The sequence below is a fragment of the Hippocampus bargibanti genome, linkage group LG18, assembly GCF_051943395.1.
Source record: "Hippocampus bargibanti isolate YZ-2025 linkage group LG18, ASM5194339v1, whole genome shotgun sequence".
NCBI classification, from domain to species: Eukaryota; Metazoa; Chordata; class Actinopteri; order Syngnathiformes; family Syngnathidae; genus Hippocampus; species Hippocampus bargibanti.
The window spans coordinates 14771675-14798008 of record NC_142751.1 but is presented as its reverse complement, the minus strand read 5'-3'; the positions used below and the strand labels follow the sequence as shown (position 1 = coordinate 14798008).

At 41.9% G+C, this 26334-nt stretch overlaps 2 protein-coding genes across 2 annotated transcripts; both read left to right on the top strand.

The window, feature by feature from the left end:
- Positions 1-816: 816 nt before the first annotated feature.
- pitpnb (phosphatidylinositol transfer protein, beta) lies at positions 817-9755 on the top strand. The gene is made up of 12 exons (XM_089020792.1): positions 817-856; positions 2242-2272; positions 3255-3400; positions 3501-3592; positions 4383-4390; positions 5151-5225; positions 5321-5404; positions 5747-5824; positions 6221-6325; positions 6406-6528; positions 6638-6722; positions 7645-9755. The coding sequence occupies exons 1-11, from the start codon at positions 831-833 to the stop codon at positions 6683-6685; spliced, it is 816 nt and encodes a 271-aa protein (XP_088876918.1). The 5' UTR covers positions 817-830; the 3' UTR covers positions 6686-6722; positions 7645-9755.
- Positions 9756-10215: 460 nt separating this feature from the next.
- On the top strand, positions 10216-26215 carry naa25 (N-alpha-acetyltransferase 25, NatB auxiliary subunit). The gene is made up of 23 exons (XM_089020575.1): positions 10216-10324; positions 12430-12515; positions 13822-13960; positions 14033-14151; positions 15011-15085; positions 15166-15273; positions 15379-15457; positions 15537-15648; positions 15806-15895; positions 16820-16992; positions 17923-18035; positions 18112-18319; positions 19205-19294; positions 19369-19649; positions 20135-20286; positions 20418-20543; positions 21840-22083; positions 22294-22417; positions 22754-22819; positions 22901-22998; positions 23067-23177; positions 24059-24199; positions 24696-26215. The coding sequence occupies exons 1-23, from the start codon at positions 10267-10269 to the stop codon at positions 24816-24818; spliced, it is 2916 nt and encodes a 971-aa protein (XP_088876701.1). The 5' UTR covers positions 10216-10266; the 3' UTR covers positions 24819-26215.
- Positions 26216-26334: the final 119 nt, after the last annotated feature.

The window sequence follows — 26334 nt, the reverse complement described above, 5'->3', positions numbered from 1 at the left end:
GTTGTAAGTTGAATGTTACCTGTATTGACTTTTAGGACTTCATCAACATTCAATGCAGCATTAGAAACCTTAGACTCTCTTCTTTCATATGAAAAAAGAGTTAACTCCTAAATGATATTGGTCTAGCGTTATCTGAACTTGAAATGGGGACGGCTGTATAAAATACAATACAATTTTGATTTCTAGAGCGCTTTAACAGTTGAAGCTGTAACAAAGCGCTAAGATGGAAACTCATCTGCTTTTTTATGGTCAACTTTTTGGCATCTTATTTCTTATTTAAAGTCCCAAATTTGCTAGATTTAAAGTCCCAAATTTGCTAGATTTAAAAGTCACAAATTTGCGAGATTTAAACTCACTATTTTCCAGTCCGGTATTGACATTTTGTACGTAGTTAGGCCATGAAAACCTTATAAAATAAATGAATTATGATCCCCTGTGCAGCCATAACTGCAACTCCACAGGTACCCACTTCTGTTCTGCAAATTAATTTGGCCCTAATGCTCTTCCGTAGGTATACATGCTTTTATTTACACTTTTATTTTACATATAAAGTACAGTATTGTATAATTAAAATATTGAATTGAATAGTTTCGAATACATTATGTCTTCATAATCTTGTAATTATTCATTTTTACACCGGTTTTTACACTGAAGGGAAACCCCGTATGTTCGAGGTTTGCCATGATTAGGCTAATGATTGATCGTTCGATTTCAGGGTAATGATTTATCGATTGCCCTCAGCCAATCGGATGTCTCCTAGAGGGCGGGGCGTCAATTTGTTGACGTGCATTCTCATTTTGCATCGACACTGCGCATGCGCAGACCGGCGGATGAAGATGGTGCTCATCAAGGAATAGTGAGTCTGACGTGTGGTGCTTTTTTTCCTCTTTTTTCTCCTACTCGTCGCAATTCCATTCATTTAAGTGCTTTGTGGCGTGCTGTGAACGCGCGTCGTATTTCGTTGGGGTTTGTCAATAGATAGCCCCCCCCCAAAAGACATCTTGAGAGCAGGACAGGATAACGGACGCGGTTAACGGGACACCGGTCTTTTTAAGGCGTCGCTAGTGAAAAGCTATCGCTAGCTGCGAGGGTGGACAATTAGCCTCCGACTCAATATGAGTCACGTAGAAATAAATATAAAAAAAAAATACACACGCCGATCCTCGCGTTTAGCTTGTTCGACATTTGGGCGTAAGTGTGCTAAACACACTAGCTTCGGATAACCTGTTAGCATCTCGTTATAGCACCAAAGTGTCGTAATGTTAAGCTTTTGAGGGACAGATTAAGACTCCGTCGGATTTAGCCGTAAAGGCTAACAAGCGAGGCTAGGAGCTTTGCTAGCAGTCAACCAGCTAGCAGCAGAACACTTCCTTAGCCCTCAGCCCAAATTAACAGAGAAATGTCTGCAATGGTTTTAAATACTTTAAACGACTACACGGTTGTCTCATCAGGCTTTTTTTTCACCCAGACGAATGAGAGAAAAACGCGGAAAGTGGGTTGGTCGATTGTCAATTTGCTCCCTTTTCGATGGGGCGATGAAATGCCAACTGTTAGCATAGCTAATCTGTAAAACAACGAGGTTTTAGATTAAACAAGGTGTTTAAAATATTAGCACGACGTTGGACACAAACAGAAGAATAAACCAGGTATTATTAATTAGCATTATTAATTGTTCAGTGACAATATTTTAAGTATTTCCAGCAGGTGAATTTACCTGTCGCTCGTGACTTCAAACTGCAATACAATGAATAAATAAAGGAAGATCAATGTTTGTGAACAATAAATATCCAGGTGTAACAATTTTGAGGAAGTAAAAGAAAACCGACCCATCAGTTAGCAAGGCTTTCTGCTGTGAAAGCAGGTTTTCAAACTTTGGATTCATTTCTGTCATCTTTTTAATCGTACTAGCTAATAACTCAAGCCATGACTTGTACTATTGGTCAGTCAATCGATTTGGTGATTGTGCCTGTTGTCATGGATTATACAGCTTGTGAGTTCAACAGGACAAATCGTGCAAAAAAAAATATACATTTCAATAAATGGATCCTACCTGCGGTTTCTATTGCTTTGTATCTCTAATGTAATTCACACATTCCGTAGATTGATGCATGATCTGTGCCGCTTATCCACTCAGTTGACCGGTGGCCCATTTTATTCAAGTATCCCCTTATTTGTGTTAAAGCGATGATTTGAATGTACATCCTCGTATTCATACCTTTTGTTTTTGTTTTGTGTCTACAGTCGTGTGGTGTTGCCCATTTCTGTTGAAGAGGTGAGTGTCATTACATGGGAATGTCATACGAGACTGTTAGATTCTGTTCAAGAATGCTAAAAAATAGTCAATGATATGATCCCTAAAACGAAGCAGGGCAGGATTTAACAATTAATAATAATCATGTTTCTTTTATTACATTTTCAACGTTTATTTCCTCTCATGATCACATACTCGGTAATGCCCTTAAGATAAATCAAGTTCGGCGGTGAAAAGAAAATGGCAGGCAACTTGTTTTTTTTTTTTTTTGTCCTCTATTCCCCGCCCCCAGTCATTTGGTAAAGTTGCGTGATTGGTCAAGATGATGACAGATGACAGTGAGAAAATGGATCGAAAACAGTAACATTTGGACCCGTTTCAACTTTGATAGTTCAAAGGCAGTGCAGACTGCAAGGTTAAAATATCCCATCAATTCGGCTCCACAAATAACTCGCACAAGCCATGTGTACACTTGATGCAAAAAGCTATCAACTGAGCTAAACAGAACACAATTGATGAGGAACTAGGTAAAATGATCGCAGAGAAAGCACCTACAAGGGATCATTCCTCAAGATGGTGAAAAAAGGTTACGTTCCTCATCAAGTGTTTAATGCTGAGGAAACCGGCCACTCCATTCCATCAAGCCATCAATGACCATCACAAAGGTCAATAAAATGACTTTATTATCCAGTACAATTTATTTCTTAGTTATAATACCATAGCAGATTTATTATACATAAAATAAGGTATATTTTGTGTAGTTTTAAGGCTTAGAAAATTAGAAAATCATGTTTTATGGGGGTCTTGAAACGGATTATTCTCATTTTAATGGTTTCCTATGGGAAATTAATTTTTGGGATACACACTTTTCGCCTTACACACTGTCTGGGAACCAATTAAGTTTTTAAGCTAAGGTATCACTGTACACACAAAGTTGGAATCATAAAATGTCTTTTATATGAGGCTAAGTCCATTCATCCCAGGTTGTGCTTTCTACCACCAGTACCAAGTGGGCCAGCTGTACTCGGTTGCCGAGGCCAGCAAAAATGAGACGGGCGGCGGCGAGGGCATCGAGGTGCTAAATAACGAACCCTACGAGGAAGATGGCGAAAAGGGACAATTCACACACAAAATTTATCACCTCAAGAGGTCAGTCTTCCACGCTCATGTTTGGATTTTACGGGGGTCACCCTCTGTTGGCTTTTCACCGGGTTCTTTGTTTTTTTTTTTTTTTTTCCTCCTCTTGCAGTAAAGTCCCAGGATTTGTGAGGATGCTCGCGCCAGAGTCTGCCTTTGTTTTTCATGAAAAGGCTTGGAATGCGTACCCCTACTGTCGCACCGGTAAGTCTACAGACACATTCCGGCGTATTGATTGGCGGACATTGTGTTTTATGGACATGTCACAACATCTGCATTTGTTCAATTGTTTAAAGGACAACCGACACCTCGGAAAAGTTGTGTCCATAATTTGTAAAATCACTTCAAATGACTTCTACTGAGCGCTTTTTACAAAGATTCCACTGCATATACAGTAAAGTCTCGTTATATCGATATCGGATATATTGATAGTCCCGGTTATATCGATACTATTTCGATGCACGCACGGAGAAAATTACATGCAAACAGGGTCGGATATATCGATAGTCCCGGTTATATCGATATTTTTTCGGACTCCCTTGAATATCGATATAACGAGACTTTACTGTAGCTACATTTTGCGTTTTAAGACTCGCGCTGAATATTCAGGAAGTCTTGATTTTAAGTTGATGTCGATCCCCTAAGGGACGTCCCGGAGGAAACGCCCCTGACCGAGAACGCGACACACAATGCATTTTGGGTACTTTTTTCATCTGAAAACACAGTTTTGATCACGAAATTAGAAGGAAAATTACATATATAACGCGATAGTCATTTTTATTGGTGTATTGCATTTGACTAAAAATATCAGCCTGCGTGTTTTGGGTATTTTAGATGCTATATATAAAACGTTTTTCTGGTGTCAGTAAGGAAACAAAAAAATGGTGTCGCTTGTCCTTTAAGTGGGAAAAAAATGTGCTTTAAAACTATTTAATTTGAAAGTGATGATTAACGCTATTAACAGCTTTTTTTTTCCTTCTTTTCCCACCCGCAGTCGTGACGGTGAGTGTCATCTTTCTCATCACGGGCAAAGCGTTATCAGTGTACCGCCATCTCTCTTCGGGCGAGCGTTAGCGGTATTTCCAAGCAGCACGGTGGCTATCTAAACATCTTATTGGTTTATTGGATTTAGCTATAAGTCTCCATTCATATGGCGCTCGCTAAGTCTGAGATCAGCTACAACTGTCAACACCGCCTGATACCATCAACTTTATTCTGATAACATTATCTCCTGTTGTTTCAAAAAAGAAAACTAATATATATAGATGCATGTACAGGTAACATCCGACTTACGAACGGCTTGACTTACGACCACCCGTACTTACAACCATGACCTCCAGACCCTATTTTTCAGAATCAGAATCATCTTTATTGCCAAGTATGTAGAACACACAAGGAATTTGTTTCCAGAACACGATGCACTAGTATCATCATCAAAAAATTGCAAAAAATATAACAAAAAAAAAAAATATATATATATATATATATATATTCTACGCCTGGCAACGCGCTAGCAGGCCGGCAACGCGTATGACAATTTTGGCCAGCCAGCATCTCACTCTCGCACAGCAATCGACCGCGTGATTGTACCAGAGGGGCGGAGTTTGCCGGTCATTTAGCCTCCGAGTCTCTATTCAATATTTTGAATGGATTTTGACTTACGACCATTTTGACTTGCGACCGTTTGGTCGGAACGGAACTCGGTCGTAAGTCGGGTGTTATCTGTATATATATTCTGATCAGATACTTCCTCACCATTCAGAATGAATACATGAAAGACGACTTTGAGATCAAGATCGAGACGTGGCACAAGCCCGACATGGGAACAGTCGAAAATGTAAGTTTGCTCTTCCATTTGCTATTACCCCCCCCCCCCCCCCTCCAAATCTTGCGCCGCTAACTGTCTTCCCGTTTTTTTTCCTCATGTTTCAGGTACACGATCTGGACGAGCAGACGTGGAGAAGCGTGGAGGTGGTTCCCATCGACATCGCTAACAAAGAGGAAGTGGTAGCAGGGGTGAGTTCTCAATAGCTTCATCCAAACTCTTGGATGCTAATGTAGCTCTGGGATGCTAATATCACACTTTTTAAGACCCGATTTATGGTTTATTTTCACACTTTTTGCTGCTTTCATCATAACAATCTCCCGACCTTTGAGCTCCAGTTGGTCACACGAGCGCCGTAATGACTTAAGGGGATCAGCGCACAGGTGTGGCTTAAACGGCACCGTGCCATCTGCCGCGAGCGCTCTCCGCGCTTTCCTCCAGTTGACCTGTTGGATTAAAACGGCACCATGCAAAGAACAACAACTCCCCCCCCCCACTCCTCAACTCAATTATTGATTTGCCTTTTATTGCAGGACTACAAAGCAGAAGAAGATCCCTCCCTCTTCCACTCAGTCAAAACCGGAAGAGGACCCCTCGGCCCAGAGTGGAAGGTCAGCTAGCTATCTATTTGCTATCCATTGGCTATCTATTAGCTATCTGTCTGGCTAGCTGGCTATCTATTTGCTATCTATTAGATATCTGTCTAGCTAGCTAGCTATGTAGCTGGCTATTTATTAGCTACATGGATATCTAGCTTGTTAGCTAACTGTCTATCTGGCTATCTATTAGCTATCTGTTAGCTAGCTAGCTATCTATTTGAGTTTCTTCCGGGTTAAGTGAACATTGGCGCATTTGGCTGCCGCTGCTCACCTGCAGAAAAAACGATTTTGTGACTGTAAAGTGACCTTGAGAGTTTTGAAAGACACTTAGAAATGAAATGTATTATTATGATTGTATATTTAATTGTTGTATTTTTTTGAAGTTCCATGTCTTTTTCTGTCACGCAGAACGAACTCAAGACAGATTGTCCCTACATGTGCGCGTACAAGCTGGTCTCCGTCAAATTCCGGTGGTGGGGCTTTCAAACCAGAGTGGAGAACTTAATTCACAGGGTAAAAACCTCCTCACATCTCATCATATTTCTGGTCCGTTTTCACGAAATGCTATGATTCGTCTCATTTGGTGTCCGCAGCAAGAAAAGCGCATCTTCACCAATTTCCACCGCCAGCTGTTTTGCTGGGTGGACAAATGGGTGGGTCTTACCATGGAGGACATCAGGCGCATGGAGGAGGAGACCCAAAGGGAGCTGGAGGAGGTACAAAAAAAAACCCAACACCCTGGTTCCGCTAGTCTACCCCCTGAAAGAAAGCCCCCCCACCCCACCCCTCCAGGTGGCGCTATTTAACCTTGTAATGTTGCATTAGATGCGTCAGAAGGGCGACGTGCGAGGCACATCGGCGACAGACGAGTAGACACCGTCGCTCTAGTCAAAGTCTAGAGGCAGGCCGAGTAAGTCACGCATGGAAACCTGCCGCCTGCATGGAGAGCCCCGTTGCTCTTTGTCTGTCCTTCATCGCTCGCTTGAACTCATCATGCGCCGTCCTCTTCATCGCCATTCGCTTCCCACGCCGTCACTGAGAAGCTTCAACTTGGATCATCGTCGTTGCGCTTGTCATCTCCTTTTCTCTCATTACTTTTCTCTTCCAGCTCCTCGCCGTTGCTATCGCCGTTCACTCACAGCTAGCTGGCTATTGGCTAGCTTGCTAGCTTTCTATCTATTTCTATCTATCTAGTTACTCCTGGTCCTGGTTGAGTGAACGCTGGCGCGTGTGGCTGCCGCTGCTCACCCACAGAAAAACTGATCCTGTGACTAAAGTGACCTTGAGAGTTTTGAAAGGGGCTTAGAAATAATGTATTATTATTGACAATTGGCAACAGACAATACATGCCTTTTCTGAGTAAAGTGAGGTAGTGACGTATGTAAAAACAAACAAAAACAAATACGCCTCCGAGTCTCTATTCAACATTTTGAATGGAATTCGACTTAGGACCATTTCGACTTACGACCGTTTGGTCGGAACGGAACTCGGTCGTAAGTCGGATGTTACCCACAAAATGACAAAACACCAAAGACACATTCATTCAATCTCAAGCACTTATTGCACTCTCTTTGTGATATGAAACAGTTCTAGATGAAAGAGGAGAGCATCAAAGCGTCCTTTTCATCAATGAGTCAGGGACAATCATGGTGAAACGTGCACTTCTGCTACAAGCTAAATGTTAAAAGCAAACATCAAGCTGTAGCATCCAAAAGAGACTCACATCTCCCGTCCCACGTAAATCCGCTTCAATTCCAAGCAGCTTCAATTCTGCTCTAATGTTATTTAAATATGTAATTTCGTTTCCCCCCCCCCCCCCTTCCTCTTTACAGCTGCGTAAGACCGGTCCGATTCGAGGCACCAGTGCTGCTCACGAGCAATGAGCCAAAACCACCCAGATCCAGTCTTGATGATGTCATCGGAGACACGCATCACCATCCACCAACACCGCCGCTGCCATCACCACCAGGAGGAAGTGGCCCTGGTTACCCCCCCGTACCTCCCCGCTGATGTACAGACCCCTTCCCCATTTCCGCTCCAACAACATCCTGGTTTTGCATATATAAATATATATATATACATATATGAAAACACACACAGACACACACACACAAATCCAACTTCTTTGCACAGACGTAATTTGCCTCATATGTAAAATGATACTTGGTGATTCCGACAGATGGGCTTTGTTTTTATTCTTACGTGGAGCCTTTTCAAATTGACCAATAGGAGACGAATGTGCTTTTTAGAGCGCACCCTGTTGTTATGTGGTTTTTTGGGGGTTTGTTTGTACTTCAACGCAGTATTTGTCTCCGTGTAGTCGGAAGGGAGCTCCTAGCCCCTCCCCCCCACCCCCAATGCGGGTGGCAACTGCGTTCATGCCTGCGCTAAAAAAAAACGGGTCCTTGTTGAGGGTCCTTGACTTAGCTTTACCAACTTCACCCGTCAACCATTTTTTTTTTTTTGTTAGGACCCGTGTGTGACTGCGGCGTTATGGCGTGAGCCCATTTTTTTTTTTTTTTTTTTTTTTTACGGACAACATTTTAAATGTTCTGTACTCGCATGAGGCACATTCAAAGTGTCCTTTTGAGCCCAATTGACAACCTGCAATCCAAAATCTTTGACAAACGCTCAAATGTATAATGATGTTATGGATGCGCAATCAATATAACTACACGGAATAATCGCAAAAATTCCACGATTGTCGGTTCAAAATGGAACCAAAATGAAAGCAGTGAATTTAATTGTTTTAACGTCTTCAAACTGTAAAATAAAAAGGGTTTTTGACGGTTAAAACGTGTCCAAATCGTTTCGGCTTGCATCATGAGGATATTTCTCGCTCTTATAATCAATGTGACGAGCCAAAATTCACCCCTTCGAATCTTTGTCTTCTACACGAAAACTGTGCTGATATCAAATCCCAAGCAAGGCGACGCCCCCATCTAGAGGCATCTGTTGGTCATTCCAGTGCTTTACAAACTAGAATTTCACACGTTAGCTGAGCGAGTCCCTCTTTTAAGCCGACTTTTTGGAGAAAAAAAATAATCCTTTAATCTTTGTCTTGCTGTTTTATGAAAATGGCTTCTTTTACTCCTTTCAAAGCATCTATTTTCTTTCGCTACAATTTTAACCTCATTGTCAAATGAGTGGTTGCTAGCTTTCAAAGAAGTACAGATGACGCCTGAAGAAACCTTCTCATCGATGGATCACTCCTGTACGACCGAGAGCTTACGCGGACATATTGACTGTTTGGTATTCTTGAAAACACTTTGAGGTCACTGACCTTGTACTTTGCCCTCACTAGTAAGACAATTTGGTGTGGTATTCGTATAACGGTCTTACTAGTATTGCTACTAGTGGTACTATATGCTCACTAGTACAACTTTTAAGACATGTATGAAAGATGCCAAACAATTTTACCCTGCGAGTGTCAGTATGCAACTAGTATGTTGGTTTTAAGCTGGATATCAAGTATGTGGAATAAATGCTCAAAAGGCTTTCGTGTGATATCTGCATTAACAGCAAAACAATGCAAGATGTGTTTTTTGTGCTCGTTTTCCTTCCCCCTGTTTTAACCTCACATTGCAAAACGACGGACGCCATGTTTTTTTTTTCAGCTACTTTCCTCTTGTTTGATGTTTTCATTTGGTTTCTGTGCTTTTGTTTAAAAGGGAAAAAGAAACATTTGTCTGTGATTCAAGGACTAGAAAAATAGAAACCATTTGTTTTTTCAAGAGGTGGCAAAAAGGAAAAAAAATATTGTCTGATATGTTTTTTTTTTGGGTGGAAGGACTGGTTGCAAAGGCAACATTCAGGGGTATCTGATCTGTAGTGAATGTATGATTATTAGCTTTTTTTCTCTTATTTTTTTCACAGTTGGCAAGCTGTGACATGAAGGTCTAGACAACAGAACACAACTGATTAATAAATTTCAAGAAATGCGTGCACTGTTTTTTTTATCAATGAAAGCTGATAAAATAATGGTTTCCAATGTATGTAAAACAACCACATGTGTTAGGGAAAAGACGTCATTCACCAGCGGTACTAATATTTAATATTTAAATATGTTCCAAATGTAAATTAACGAAATTGACAGTTATCGAGTTTTGCTCTGATTAACCAATTACGAGATGTAAAAATGCAGACGTCATTGACGGACAGTGCAGTCCCCTGAGCAGATTCGATTTACATGGCAACAAGATGCTGAAATCTGATTGGACAAAAACCATACAATCTCCATTGAGAAATGAATCCAAATGAACACAAAATACTTACGTGGAGGACATTAATCGAATTTAATGGAACACGTATTTTAGTTAAATGTTAATGTGTTGTAAAATTTCACAGGAAAGTTAAAAGTTAACTTTTTGTGCCGCCGCAGCGTCCATCCGGCTGTAGTTTAGTGCGCATGCGCGGACACTTCCCCACCAGCAGGTAAACTCAACTAAACCACCATGGCGGCGAGAGGCCATGTGCAAGACCCCAACGACCGGAGACTCAGACCCATATACGGTGAGCTCCTGCCAGTCGGCACATTTGAACCCGATTGTTTGGGTTCTCTTGAACGTCGGTATCAGCCGTCTGTATACGCCGAAGTCCCACGTGCAGGGGTAGCTTTACCGCGGCCCCTTCATCGGCGACCACGGGCTTCGCTGCCCTCTGCGCCCTATGACAGTGCACCTTCCCCTGGCTTGCCCACCCGACCACAGCCACGGGTGTCCTGGAGGTCCCTGTCGGTACCATTCCGGCGTGAACAAGTTTACAATATTTCTAAAAAATAATCTAAGAATCATGACTGCGTTCCCCGTGGTCTCCTCGGATACGAACGGGCGCTATTTGACAGCTAGCTGCAGAGGCTAACGCGTTGGCTAGCAAGTCTTGCATTGACTCTACGTCTGTTTTCCGGCAGAACTTTTTTGTTGTGTACCGGTTACCGACGCGGACTAACAGTCGGTCAAGTTTAATTTCCGAAGGTGTGCTCGTATTGTGGCTTTTGTCCTTCTTGTGTCGGCATTTGAGGGACTATGTTAGCTTCGAGTTAGCATCGCCGGGGACAATGCTTCATGCTAAGCCGGCTTGCTAGCGTGGAGCTGTCACAGGTCTTGAATTTAAGCTACCAACTATAATATTTACACTTGGCTAATTATTTTTATAACGATGTGTACAAAAATACAAGTGGCCACAAAAATCGCACGTTTTTTCCCTCCCCACAAAGCCCAGATTTACACTGTTTTCCCCTCAAATTAAAAACAAAAACAAAACAATGACATTCAAAACAAGTTTTGCTATGCTAGCATCCGCTTTTTCGTCTTCCACAGAAATATTAAAGATTATTAAAATAGATAAAGCCTACAAGTTCAAATTCCGGATTTGGTTTTCTTTCAAAATAACACGATTTTACACGGTTAATGTCAATAGGTTTTATAGCACAGTAAAAATACATAACCAATATGTGCTTGCACAAATTTCCTTTTTTTGTTTGTTATTAGCCTTGGGCTAATTCCTCCCCCCCCACTGGTGACTTACTGCATTGGGAGGATTATTTTTTACTTGTATTATAAATCACAGTGACAAAAATATAATTTGACTAGTTTCAACTATGAAGCTGTTAGATTGGATTGGATTTGCCTTTATTAATCTCGCAGTGGAGAAATGTACATTTCACAGCAGCAAAGTGAGGAAAGGAATGAAAGAAGTAGAAAAACAAAATACTACAGTAGCTGCTGGAAAGGCAGCCACTCCAATATCATATTTGATTACGTAGATATTCAATTTTTAAGGTTTCTCTTGTGACTTGCGCTTTGATTGACAGCAGACATGAATATAATGTGATTGAGGTAAACGCTCGATGCTGAAGCATCGCTAACATTTAGCTTTCTCTGTGGTAAGAGAGGATCAACGGGACACAATCGCGGTTAATTTTGGCCGGCAGCTGTCCCTGAGAGACCAAACTGTGTTTGTGCGTAAACACACAAACATGCAGTGTATTCATGATCATAAAAATAAAAAAACAATTGCTTGAATTGTTGCAAAAGATGAATTTAAAGGACAACTGACACCATTTGCTGATTTGTCTGCTGGGAATTTGTGTCAACTAGTATCAAATAGTAGTCTTGGTGCAACACACAACGCTTCACCATCGTGTTATTTATGTGTTTTTCCTTCTAATTTCGCCATCAACACGATTTTTCCAGACCAAACAAAGTACCCAAAATGCATTGTGTGTCGCTTTCACGGTCAGGGCCGTTCCTTCAGTGACGTCACGTCAGGAATCTTCATCAACTCGAAAACAATACTTCCTGAATATTCAGCGCTAGTCTTAAAACGTAAAATCTAGCTATATGCGGTTGAATCTTTCTAAAATGCGCTAAGTCGAAGTCATTTGAAGTGATTTTACAAATTATGGACACAACTTCTCCAAAGGTGTCGGTTGTCCTTTATATATAGCGTGTTTGCTGTTGTTGACATGTAACATGGTAACATCCTGATTATTCATAAAAGCCTGTAAAGTGAATTGATTGATTTGTTTCTGACGAAATCACCATTTTCTCAGTCAAATTCAGACGCCATTTTGTTTTTGACCTCAGGAACCTGAATTGTTCTTTGTTTGCCCTCAGACTACCTTGACAATGGCAACAACAAAATGGCCATCCAGCAGGCCGACAAGCTGCTGAAGAAGCACAAAGACTTGCACTGTGCTAAGGTATTGTAGCTAGCAGCCAATCGGCAGCCCATCATCGGCCTTGACACACAAATCCGTTGATGCCAAATGGCAAACATTCTATTTTAATCATAATAATAATACATTTAATTTCTAAGCGCCTTTCTCAAGGACACTTTAGTCACAAGATAAGAATTTTTTTTACCCGGAGGTAACACAATGATAAAAGGAAAGGAAAGAAAGAAAGAAGTAGAATAGCGATCTAGCTAGCTATCTATTTGCTATCTATTTCTCTTCCCACCTTCAAATCTCATCTCAAAACCCACCTCTTTAAAATCGCATTCCTGTAAAGTTTTAATCTCTTGTTATTATTTATAATTTCTTCTGTGGTTTTATTTATCAATTTATTATTATTATTATTATTATTATTATTATTATTATTATTATTATTATTATTATTATTATTATTATTATTATTATCTTTCTGGCTGGGTGACTGGCTATCAACCTGGCTATCTATTAGCTTTATAGCTATTTGGCTGGCTAGCTAACTGGCTAGCTAACTGGCTATCTTAGCTATTAATGGTTGTCATTAATGGTACGTTATGCTAGCTTTCTAGCTATCTAGCTGGCTACCTAGCTGACTACCTAGGTAGCTATCTATTTTCTGTCGATTAGCTATCTAGCTAGCTGGGTATGTGGTTGTCTATCTATTAGCTAGCTAGCTATTAGCTATCTACCGAGCTAGCGATCTAGCTTGTTATCTATTAGCTAGCTGGCTAGCTTTCTATCTATTTGAGTTATTCCGGGTTGAGTGAACGATGGCACGTGTGGCTGCCGCTGCTAACCCACAGAAAAAAACATCCTGTGACTGTAAAGTGACCTTGAGAGTTTTGAAAGGCGCTTAGAAATGAAATGTATTATTATTATTATTATTATTATTAAATACAAAATACAGGAGCTGCTGGAAAGGCAGCCACTCTCGCGGCGCCATCTTGAAGTCAAAAAAACAAAAACAAAAACAAACAAAACTAGTGTGTAAGGTGAAAAGTGTGTATCCCAAACATTCATTTCCCATAGGAAACCATTAAAATGAGAACAATCCGTTCCCAGGTAACATAAAACAACATTTTCTACTTTCTAATTTTCTAAGCCTTAAAACTACACCCAATATACTTTATGTTATGTATAATACATGTGCTATTTTAAGGTCTTCCAAATATGACGGAATTTTATTTTGCCTCCTAGTCCTCGTTTTCTAATGTTGTTATTCATTGTCCTCTTACCCTTTTTTATCTTTTTCTTCTTCTTCTTCTCCCATTTACGACTCTTCCTTCTCATAATCCAGGTGCTAAAGGCAATCGGCCTGCAGCGCACAGGCAGACAAGATGAAGCCTATTCCCTGGCCCAGGAGGTGACCTCCTTGGAGCCCACAGATGACAACTCTTTACAAGCGCTTACCATCCTCTACAGGGAGATGCATCGGCGTGAGTGGACAACCTGAACGCGTGCGTAGTCACAAAAGTGGACGTCTTAATTATTGCGTGTTTGTGTTCCAGCTGAGTTGGTGACCAAATTGTACGAGGCGGCGGTGAAGAAGGTCCCGCTCAGCGAGGAGTATCACTCGCACCTTTTCATGGCGTACGCACGCGTCGGCGAGTATAAGAAGATGCAGCAGGTGAAGATAGACACATAAGCTCGTGTCTGCTAGCGTCAACTAGCAGACAATGGTTGACGATTGTTTTTCGGTGCGTCACTTTTATGATTTATGATCAGAGTTGTCTAGGTGGCTTGCTATCTAGCTGCCTAGCTATTAGCTATCTGGGTGGCTAGCTATCTGTTGGCTATATTTAGCTATCCACCTAGCTCGCTACCTAAATAGCTAGCTATTTGCTATCTATTGGCTATCTAGCTAGCTAGCTAGATAGCTATATGGCGATCTAATGGATAGCTATTTAGCTTTGTATTTATTCGAGTTACTTCCGGGTTGAGTGAACGCTGGCGCGTGTGGCTGCCGCTGCTCACCCTCAGAAAAACTTAATGCTGTGACTGTAAAGTGTCCTTGAGAGTTTTGAAATGCGCTTATAAATTAAATGTATTATTATTATTACATGGCTATCTGGGTGGCTGGCTATCTAGCTAGCTATCTGTTAGCTGTATGGATATCTAAGTGGCTGGCTATATAGCTCGCTATCTATTAGCTATATAGCTATCTGGGTGGCTGGCTATCTTTATTTTTGTTAATAATAATAATAATAATAATAATAATAATAATATTATTTGGCTAGCTATCTAAGAGGTATATAGCTATCTAGCTGGCTATCAATTAGCTATCTGTTAGCTTTCTATGTATTTACTTGCGGGTTGAGTGAACGCTGGCGCGTGTGACTGCCGCTGCTCACCCTCAGAAAAACTTAATGCTGTGACTGTAAAGTGTCCTTGAGAGTTTTGAAAGGCGCTTATGAATGAAATGGATTATGATTATGGTTATTGTTGTTATTATTATTATTATTATTATAATACTTTTATCTCTTCAGGCAGGAATGGCGTTATATAAAATCGTCCCCAAGAATCCTTATTACTTCTGGTCTGTCATGAGTCTGGTAATGCAGGTAAATGCGAGCGTTTATCCTCCTTCATAAAAAAGTACATATATCTATATTTTTTTTAATTATGTTTTGTGGTTTCTCAGGCTATCTCGGCGCAGGATGAAAAGCTATCCCAAACCATGTTTCTACCCCTGGCGGAGCGCATGGTGGAGAAGATGGTCAAAGAAGACAAAATTGAAGCAGAAGCAGAAGTAAAAAATGTTCTTGGAATGTGTTCATGTGTGACCAGAATGACTAAATATGATTTTCAAAGAATAATATCGGGAAATTCATAAAAATGGCTATTTCGCTTCCAGGTGCAGCTCTACTTCATGATCCTGGAGCGCTTGGGAAAATGCGAGGAGGCCTTGGAAGTGATCAAGGGTCCGCTAGGAGGTAAGTCCTGATCGAAAATTAGCATCTCGATCTACCTCCACGTCCTCCTTGTCATCGTGCAATATCGCATCCTTCGCAGAGAAGCTGACCAGCGAGCTTCAGAGTCGAGAGAGCAAGTGCATGATGTTATACCGGCGACTACGGCGCTGGCCCGAGTGCAACGCCCTAGCCCACAAGCTCCTCCTCAAAAAGTAAGATCCATTTTTTGCTTGCTGACCGAACAGAATTGGCCTCTTTTTAGCATTACTATCGAAACTATCACGCCAAAATCAATTACACAAAGCATACAAAAAAAGGAAATGTGGCGTTCATATCATGTGCTTTTGCATGATGTCGCTCTGTTCGCAGTCCCGATGATTGGCAGTTCTACCTGGCCTACTTCGACTCTCTTTTTCATCTTATGGATATGTCGTGGAGTCCACCGGGGGATGGCGAACAGTGAGTCCAAGCGATGATTTGGTGTCAAAATTGGAGTCAGCAAAAATGAATACAGTGATACCTCGCTTTCCGAACCCTTTGGCTTATGAACTTTTCAGTTTACAAACGTTAAATTTATGAAAATTTTACCTAGGCGTACAAACTATTTTTCGGGATACACGCGGAGCGCCACAGTGAGTGATGTGTCGTTCGCGAACGAGCCTTTTCTCCTAACAACAAAATGGCAGCACACTTGTTTTTGTCCTCTATTCCCCGCCCCCAGTCTTCGGTTAAAGCCACGTGATTGGTCAAGAACGCAGCAATGAGGGGAGGTGGTTTAAATATTAAAGAGACAGCCAGACGACAGTGAGAAAATGCATTTCAACTTTGGTAGTTCAAAGGCAGAGTGTAGACTGCAAGGTTAAAATATCCCACCAATCAGGCTCCACAAATAACCTGTACACTTGATGCAAAAAGCTATCAACCCAGCTAAACAGAACATAATTCATGAGGAACTAGCTAAAATCATGGCAGAGAAAGCACCTAAAAGGGATGATTCCTCAAGATGGTAAAAGAAGATGGCTACGTTCCTCATCAACTGTTTCATGCTGATGACAGCGGTCACTCCATTCCATCAAACCATGAACGACCACAACAAAGGTAAATAAAACGACTTTATTATACAGTACTGTTTATTTCTTTCATTATAATGCCATAGCACATTTATTCCATATAAAATAATGTATATTTTGTGTAGTTTTAAGGCTCAGAAAATTAGAAAATGATGTTTTATGGGGACCTGGGTACGGATTATTCTCATTTGAATGGTTTCCTATTGGAAATGAAGTTTTGGGATACACATTTTTCACCTTACACTCTGTCTGGGAACCAATGAAGTTTGTAAGCCAAGGTATCACTTGAATGTAATGGCGGCGTTGTGTGCAGCTGCTCGGAAGGCGCGGTTCACTACACTGTGGCGGAGGTGGTGAGGTTCGTAGAGGACAGGATTGCGGGCGAGGACGACAAAGACGCTCGCTCGCTGCGAGGTCCTTACTTGGCGCGTCTGGAGCTCATGCACCGACTACGACAGCGCGCCCTTCCCCAAGAAGGCCAACTCGGTAAAAAGAAAATTAAAAAAAAAAATAATAATAATAATAATAATTTTCCTGGGTTATCTTGAATTCATTTTGATAAAGTTTTTCCTTTCAAAATAATGGCGAGAATTGATCTTTGTGAATAACTACAAGCAAACCAAAATTAACTCATTGACTGTCAGACCATTTGCAAAAAAAGGCGTCCACTCCAGTGCCAGGGTTTTTGTCATTTTTACTCAAATTGCAGGACCCACAGAATATTGAGTTTTAGGACTACATATAAATAGGTAGCGAGCTAGCTAATAGATACAGTGATAATAATTATAATACATTTCATTTATAAGCACCTTTCAAAACTCGCAAGGTCACAGGCTACAGTCGCTAATAGATAGCTACCTAGCCAGCTAGATAGCTAAACGATAGCTAGCTAGATAGCTAGCAAGCCAGCTGTCTCTATTAGTTATCTATTAGCTGTCTAGCTAGCTATGTAGCTTGCTATCGTTTAGCTATCTAGCTGGCTAGGTGGCTATCTATTAGCGACTGTATCCTGTGACTGTAAAGTGACCTTGATAGCTTTGAAAAGATGCTTATAAATGAAATGAATTATTATTATTACATCTATTTGCTATCTATTAGCTGTCTGGCTAACTGGCTAGTTATGTAGCTGGCTATTAGCTATATGGCTATCTAGCTAGTTAGCTAACTGTCTGGTTGGCTATCTATTAGCTATCTAGCTGGCTATCCATTTGCTATCTATTAGCTATCTGTTAGCTAGCTAGCTTTCTATGTATTTGAGTTACTTCCGGGTTGAGAACGCTGGCGCGTGTGGCTGCCGCGTCTCACCCGCAGAAAAAAAACTTATCCTGTGATTGTAAAGTGACCTTGAGAGTTTTGAAATGCGCTTAGAAATGAAATGTTTTATTATTATTATGATTATTATTATTTTATCTACAGGAAAGCCTTTGGAGCTGATGGTGCAGTTTTTCGTCAAATTTGGCGACAAGCCTTGCTGCATCACAGACCTCAACATTTACCTCCACCTACTCGCCGCAGACCAGCACGAGCAGGTGAGACCCCGTCACGCGGCCGCCATCTTACACCCCGACGGACCAATCGCATCCCTCCATCTTGTCCCGTACGCAGTTCGTCGAGCGACTTGGCAAATCCGCCCCCCTGGGCCAACCGGGTCTCGACGGTTTGGCCTTCCCGGATGACACCAAAGCGCTGCAGAGGCATTTGTGCGTTTGTCAGCTGAGTCGGGCGCTCGGCCTGCATCACGCCTTGGACGCCGCCGCCAAGCTCAGACTCGTCGCTGAGCTCAAGGCGCATTATCGACACGGCCTCAAGTTTGGTGAGGAGCATTTTTCCATCCTTTGGTTGAAAATATGGCGATATGATATGACAGGGGAGGAGACGAAATGACAACATGACAATAAATGACATGAAAACGGAGAGCCTGTGATGTCATCACAACATGGCAGGTCAATTGGACAGCCTAAAAACATGATGACTTGACATTGAGCTATCATCTATTAGCTATCTAGCTAACTATCTAGCTCGCTATCTAATAGCAACCTATGAACTATTTATTAGCTAGCTAGCTTTCTATCTATTCTATGTATATATTCTACCAGTGGCTCTACCTCTCTAGAACACGCTCTCTAGCAAGCTAGCTAGCTAGAGAGCGTGTTCATGTTAAGAGTTTTTACTGCCTTTTCCCATGTTCGAGTCAGATCCACTTGTTAGCAGTTGGAATAAAGACGTCAGTCGTGTAGAGAGCTAGCAAGTTCGCTAGCTAGAGAGCTAGCAGGTATGCTAGCTAGAGAGTTAGCAAGTTAGCTAGCTAGAGAGATAGAGCAATGATAGTCTCTATCTCTCGAGCTAGCTATCTCTCTATGTCTCTCTAGTTCTCCATCTCTCTAGCTAGCGAGCTTGCTAGCTCTCTAGCTAGCTGTCTAGCTAGCTATAGCTACTGTTTATTGTACAAAAGGAACTAGCCAAAAATAGTCATATTCTCCATATAAATACCCAGTGGATAAATGTCAATATAGTATAATCACTACTAGCGGTCGTTAGCTAGCTATTAGCAATCTATTAGCTCTGGCTATCTATCTATTAGTTATCTATTATCTCTAGCTAGCTATCTTTTAGTTATCTAACTAGCTTTCTGTCTGATGTTAATTTATTAAAAAAAATCAAATAGTTCATGATAACATTTCTGTTTTCCCTCCAACAGGGAAGAACGCTCTGAAAACTGAGCTGCAGTTTTCCGACATGTATTGCCTCATGGCGGCTCACGTCTACATTGACCTGTGGACGGAAAGCGGTGAGTCCTTTCGCGTCTCTGTCTGTCCCTCACGTCGCATTTCTGGACGTGACGTCCTCTCCGTTTCTTTCCAGGAGACGAGAAGATGGCGTGGCTCAGTCTGGGCCTCCTCCAGGAAGGTTTATCCAACAGCCCGTCCAACGCGCAGTTCAAACTACTGCTGCTGCTCCTCTACTGCCGCTTGGGCGCTTTCGAACCGGTGGTGGATCTCTACGCCAGCTTGGACGCCAAGCACGTCCAGCACGACACCATCGGCTTCTTGCTAACGCGCTACGCTCAGTCATTGGGACACTTTGCGGCCGCTTCGCAAGCCTGCAATTTTTCTCTCAGGTTTTTCCACTCCAATCAAAAAGATGTGAGTCGAAACAATCAAGGCAAAACCATTGTTTAAAGGACAACCGACACCACCGGACAAGTTGTGTCCATCATTTGTCAAATCACTTTAAATGACTTCTACTGAGTGTATTTTGAGCGTAAGATTCCACGGCGTGCAGCTATATTTGACCTTTTAAGACTCGCGCTGAATATTTTCTGAATCTGAACTCTCTGAAGCCATTGTTTTGATTCTGGAGCAAGGCAGTTTGTGAAGGAGTATCCTGGCGTGACGTCACGAACAAGGGGGCGGGACTTGAATCTCGCCTGTTCCGAGTTCACTTTGTGGCAGTTTTGGGACACTTTTAAGTCATTTTTATAAGTCATATCTACCTGCGTGTTTTGAATATTTTAGCGATAAAACGTTTTTCTGATGTCTGTTAGGAAACAAAAAAAATATGTCGGTTGTCCTTTAAAGTGTTAATCAAATAAAAATGTCCTAATGTTTCCCACTCCCCCCCCCCCAAGACCTCCGAATACATCATCCAGGCGTACAAATACGGCGCCTTTGAGAAGATCCCAGAGTTCATCAACCTCAGGAACAGGCTGAACCAGTCGCTGCATTTCGCCCAAGTTCGCACGGAGAGGATGCTGCTTGACTTGTTTCTAGAAGCTGACATGTGAGCTCATACCCTTTGACCTTTGACCCCCTCTCCACCTCCAACGCAACCAATGCACTGCTCACCTTTGTGACGACGTTGTGTTCTTTTTTTTTTCTTTTCTGTCTTTCCCTTAAAATGTTTTTTTCCAGTGTCTTGAGTCTGGAGGAGAGTGTGAAGTCCATGTGTTTGTCCGCAGAGGAAGATGACATTCCGTGGGACAACATGAGGGACAACCGAGACCTCACCGTGTTCGCCTGCTGGGACCCGAACGAGCGGTACAAAACACACATACACGTTATGCTCGCTTATTGGATTGGATGTATCTTTATTCGTCTCGCAGTGGAGAAATTGACATTTCACAGCAGCAAAAATAATGAGAGGAAAGGAAAGAAAGAAGTAGAAAAACAAACGACAGGAGCTGCTGGAAAGGCAGCCACTCTCGCGGCGCTGTCTTGAAGTCAAAGAAAAAAAAACTAAATAACAAATATGACAACACAAAGAAACAAAAAGTCATTCATTCTTCAGAATTTGCTGTACCCTCTTTGTGACATGAGGCAGGTCTAGATGTAAGAGGAGTGGATCAAAGGATCTTTGATTTACAATATAGGAAAAAATATGGTTCAAAATTGTAAGGTGTATTTTGTAAAAAAAAAAAAAAAAACATTGGAAGAAGACCGATTTGTTTGTTATCTTTAACTCATTCACTGCCAGACCATGTGCAAAAAAATGTGTCCACTGCAGTGCCAGGGTTTTTGTCATTTTCATTCAAATTGCAGGACTCACAGAATATTGAGTTTTACGACTACATAAATATTCAATGCAGCGTTATAAAGGACAAAATTTACTACTATTTAAACTAAAAAAAAAAAAACAGGAAACGTCCGACTTACGAACGGCTCGACTTACGACTACCCGTACTTACGACCACGACCTCCAGATCCTATTTTATGAATTTTAATTCTACGGACGAGTTTGCGAGTCATTTAGCCTCTGACTCTCTATTCAACATTTTGAATGGATTTCAACTTACAACCGTTTGGTCGGAAGGGAACTCGCTCTTAAGTCGGATGTTACCTGTATTTTCTCCAGTTGTACATGTACATTTAGCCTCTGAGTCTCTCTTCAACATTTTGAATGGATTTCAACTTACAACCGTTTGGTCGGAAGGGAACTCGCTCTTAAGTAGGATGTTACCTGTATTTTCTCCAGTTGTACATGTAGCTTTAGCCTCTGAGTCTCTATTCAACATTTTGAATAGATTTCGACTTACGACCATTTTGACTTACGACCGTTTGGTCAGAATGAGAAAACATTTAATCGACCCACAAATGGGGAAATTTGTATTTGGTCGTAACGGAACTCGGTCGTAAATCGGATGTTACCTGTACAATACACACATATTGATTAATGATAATGATGATAATAATAATACATTTCATTTATAAGCGCCTTCCAAGGCCTCTCCCGGCGTACAACATAATGCCTAACATCCTCCAAATGTGACCCTGGATAACATTTACGAAGCCCAGATTAATTTGTAAACATTCCACTCCGCCACGGTCACCTGACAGGAAATTAACGGAGGATCATCGGCGACGTTCCCTGGAGGAAGAATGCATATGGCTACGCTTACGCTCCCTCACTCTGCGCCTCCTCGCCGTGGTGGCGGCGCTGGGTCACAAATCCTCGCCGCAGAACTCGACGGCGGCCACCGAGAACGGCGTCGCCGACAAGACGACGTTGCTACGCGGCCTCTTGGCGCAGCTCAGCCACAACCTGCAGACGGCCACGCAAATGGCGGAGAGACGCACGCAGGTGGGGAATACAATCGTATCATTACCTCCACTTCCGTTTTAAAGTCTGCTAGCTCAATGCTAACGTATAATGGGAAACGCCATAGGCATCCTCGTGGAAGTTAGCATCACTAGTGCAACACTTTTAAACCTTCAAATTTTTCTCCACGTGGGATGTCAAAACATACAAGCAACGTGGTCCCAACGCGCTAACGCTACGTTGTCCCGACAGTATCCCTTCTTGGGACCCCCCGCCACCCATCTAGCTGCCGCTTTGGCCAGCGGCAGCTGCCAGTGTCAAGCGGCAGCGCTGCAGCTGTCTCTCCACGTACACCAATTGGACGCCGTCGGACTCGGTAAGTAGCCATGAATCTAAAATGATTTTATCGGGTCACTCAAGTTTATTCCAAGGCAGCATTTGCCTTTTGTACAGCCACCCCCATTTCAACCTCAGATACCTCCAGACCTATACAACTTAATAATTAACTCTTTTTTTCTGATGAAAGAAGAGAGTCTATGGTTTCTACCGCTGAATTGAATGTTTATGTCGTTCGAAAACTCAATCTTCTGTTGCTCCTGGAATTTGAGTGAAAATGCCAAAAGCCCTGGCACTGGAGTGGACACATTTTTGCACATCGTTTGGCAGTCAATGAGTTAAAAATGTGTTGTTTTTTTTTTCACTCCCCTCTCAGACGATTCGTCGGAGCTGCAAACGCAGATGTGTAACGCCTTCAAGTCGCTGGCCGTTCAGCTTCAAGGTGCCAAGCATGACGCATAATTGTCCCCTGTCCACAAGGACCGTCCTCAATTCCGTCATCTTCTCGTCGTGTCCGTTGCAGAAATGCTAACGAAATGCAAAGGAGACCTACTGGACATGAAGGAGGGCAAATTAAAAATCCGACCGTCTTTACTAGAAAATCTCGTCTTTTTTGCGGAGGTGAGCCTTGTTCTTCTTCTTCTTTTGGTTGTCTGACATTTTGTTTGAGTGACGGCGCTTGTGTGCAGACGGTTTGTGTCGTTTTATGGGTTGCCGGCTACTGCACCAAAGTCCTGCAACCGCTTAAATCCAGCCTACAGAAGAAGAAGAAAAAGAAAAAGGACGCGAGCATAGCACAGGTATGCACTTTCTGGGGCTATTTATTTCAGGATATCGAATACCGTGATAGCTCGTTTCAACTTTATTGATAGTTAAAACGCAGAGTGTAGACTGCAAGGTTAAAATATCCCATCAATCAGGCTCCACAAATAACCCGCACAAGCCATCTGTACACTTGATGCAAAAAGCTATCAACCCAGCTAAGCAGAACACAATTGATGAGGAACTAGGTAAAATTATCGCAGAGAAAGTACGGCAACTTCACTTCGATATCGTCAAGAGGCAACCTGGAAGTTCGTCATCCATTGATGATTGCAAGGCTAGCCTACGGATGGTTCGAGAACTTTAAGCGTCGTACAGGGATTCATAGTGTCATTCGTCATGGTGAGGCAGCCAGTTCTGATGATAAAGCTGCCAAAGCTTCCAAGGAATCATTCCTCTAGATGGTGGGAGAAGAAGGCTACGTTCTTCATCAAGTGTTTAATGCTGATGAAAGCGGCCACTCCATTTCATCAAGCCATCGACGACCATCACAAAGGTCAATAAAATGACTTTATTATGCAGTACAGTTTATTTATTTCATTACAATACCATATCACATTTATTATACCTAAAATAAGGTATATTTTGTGTAATTTTAAGGCTTAGAATATTAGAAAATTATGTTTTATGGGGACCTGGGAACGGATTATTCTCGTTTTAATGGTTTCAGATGGGAAATTAATGTTTGGGATACACACCTTTCGCCTTACACACACTCTGTCTGGGAACCAATTGAGTTCGTAAGCAAAGGTATCACTGTACTGGATTTTTGGAGACATGTCTGTATTCGGGTTCCAACAACGAGGCGCTCTAAAGTGACCTCCTTTAATGTTCCTTTTTTTTTCCCTCCTTCATACAGCCGATTGTGGTTTGCGGCTTCCAGGAACTAACGGCGAGCTTGCAGGACGTCCTCGCCCAGGCCCTGGAGCACATTAAAGAACAGGAAGTTGGCATCGCTGCCCTCAAACTAGCCGATTTGTCCTTGGAAGGATCCACAGAGGTCAGTCACTTTCTGTCTTTTCGGTAAAGATGTCAGTGGGCCCACTTGTCATGACTCGGCAAAATAAATATCTTTTGTGACTAGTTTTGTAAGCACGTAGCAAATCTACCGTTGTAGCACCTATCCTAACCACTTAAAGGACAACCGATACCATTTTTTTGTTTCCTAACTGACATCAGAAAAATGTTTTATAGCATCTAAAATAGAACACATATAAAACACACAGGCTGATAGTTTTAGTCAAATGCAAAACACCAATAAGAATGACTTTAAAGTGTCCCAAAACTGCCATAAAATGAGCTAGGAACTGGGCAGATTCAAAAAGTCCCGCCAGGATACTCCTTCACAAACTGCCTTGCACCAGAATCAAAACAATGGCTTCAGAAAGTTCAGATTGGGAGAAGATGCTTTCTTGTTAACTCATCCAGTTATGAATATGATTGTCCTTTAACCACCATTTCCTGTCCCCCCCCCGTATGTATTTGCCTCCTTTTAGGAGGAATCGTCATTTACAAGGGCGGCAATGGACAAGCTGCAAAGCAGTCACCTGCGTTCGCTCCAGGAGGTGGCCGACTTGCTCAAGAAGCGAGCCGACTCTTTAAAAAAACTCAAAATCTGAAAACGTCCTCGTCATGATCGCCTGTTTGCCGTCAGTACATTTCCGGGGACACTTTCGACATAATACAAACACACACATGCTTAAAATGGAGTCACGCCGTAGCGTTCCAATGATCATTTTTACTCCATTTCGTAAATTATTGTACATATTAGGTTACAGTCCCACCCAAAAAAAAACCTCTTATTTCCTTTGCTCCTTAAAGGACAACCGACATCACTTTTTTGTTTCCTAACTGACACCAGAAAAACGTTTTATAGCATCTAAAATACCCAAAACACGCAGTATGATATTTTTAGTCAAATGCAAAACACCAATAAAAATGAGTTAAAGTGTGCTGAAACTGCAAAAAAAATGAAACAGGAAGTGGCCAGTTTCAGAAGGTCCCGCCCCCTTATTCATGGTGTCACCCCAAGACGTCTTGCCTTGCTGGAGAATCAAAACAATGACTTCAGATTCGGAGAATATGCTTTCTTGTTACTCATTCAGTTATGAATACGATTCAAATAGTTCTGAAGAGGAAAGCATACATTTTTGCAATCGATCAAACAATTTATTCCGTGCCATTTTGAGGCAATTATGGGGGGAAATGTAGCACAAAAAAGAGGCAGAAAATGGCGACAAAGCTCCGTGTAAGGAATTAATCAGCCCGTTTCCAGACTGATTAATTCCTTACACTGAGCTTTGTCGCCATCTTCTGCCTCTTTCTGGTGCTACGCGAAGTTTTCAGACCAAACAAGTACAGCAAAATGCATTGACGTGATGGAAGGGCTGCTACAATGTGTCCTTTTTTCGGTCAGGGGCGTTCCTTCAGTGACGTCACGTACGGACTCCTCACCAACTCAAAAACAAAACTTCCGGAATATTCAGCGTGAGTTTTAAAAGGTAAAATATAGCTATATGTGGTGGAATCTTTGTAAAATACGCTCAGTAGAAGTCATTTGAAGCCATTTTACAAATTATGGACACAACTTGTCCGGAGACGTCGGTTGTCCTTTAATGTTAGCATGCAAACGCGCCGGACTAAATCTTCCAACTGCCTTTCCATGAAGGGGTTCTCAGTCTGTTGTTGTCCTAGTATTACATAAAATATCACTTACAAACAGCTTCCTTTCAACATGGCGGCGTTGGCGAGGTCACGTGACCTCCACAACAACCAGCAAAACATTTTTTTTAAAGTGACTTGTGTGTGTGTGTGTGTGTGTGTGTGTGTGTGTGTGTGTGTGTGTGTGTGTGTGTGTGTGTGTGTGTGTGTGTGTGTGTGTGTGTGTGTGAGTGCACGTTTATTTTTTGGCGTGGAGACTGATATGACCGCCCCGCCCAAAAGCAAGGCACTGATGCTTTATAGCAGTTTTGTCCTGTGTACGGGGCATTTCAAATAAAACACATTTTGGACCTAATTGTAAATAAGCGAGAAGCTGCTGTGTGTGAGGGAGTTAGCAAAAAGTGTGTGTGTCGATGTGAGCGCACGTATGTGAGAGCACGTGTCGGAAAAGGCGTATTTGAGATGGTGAGGGAT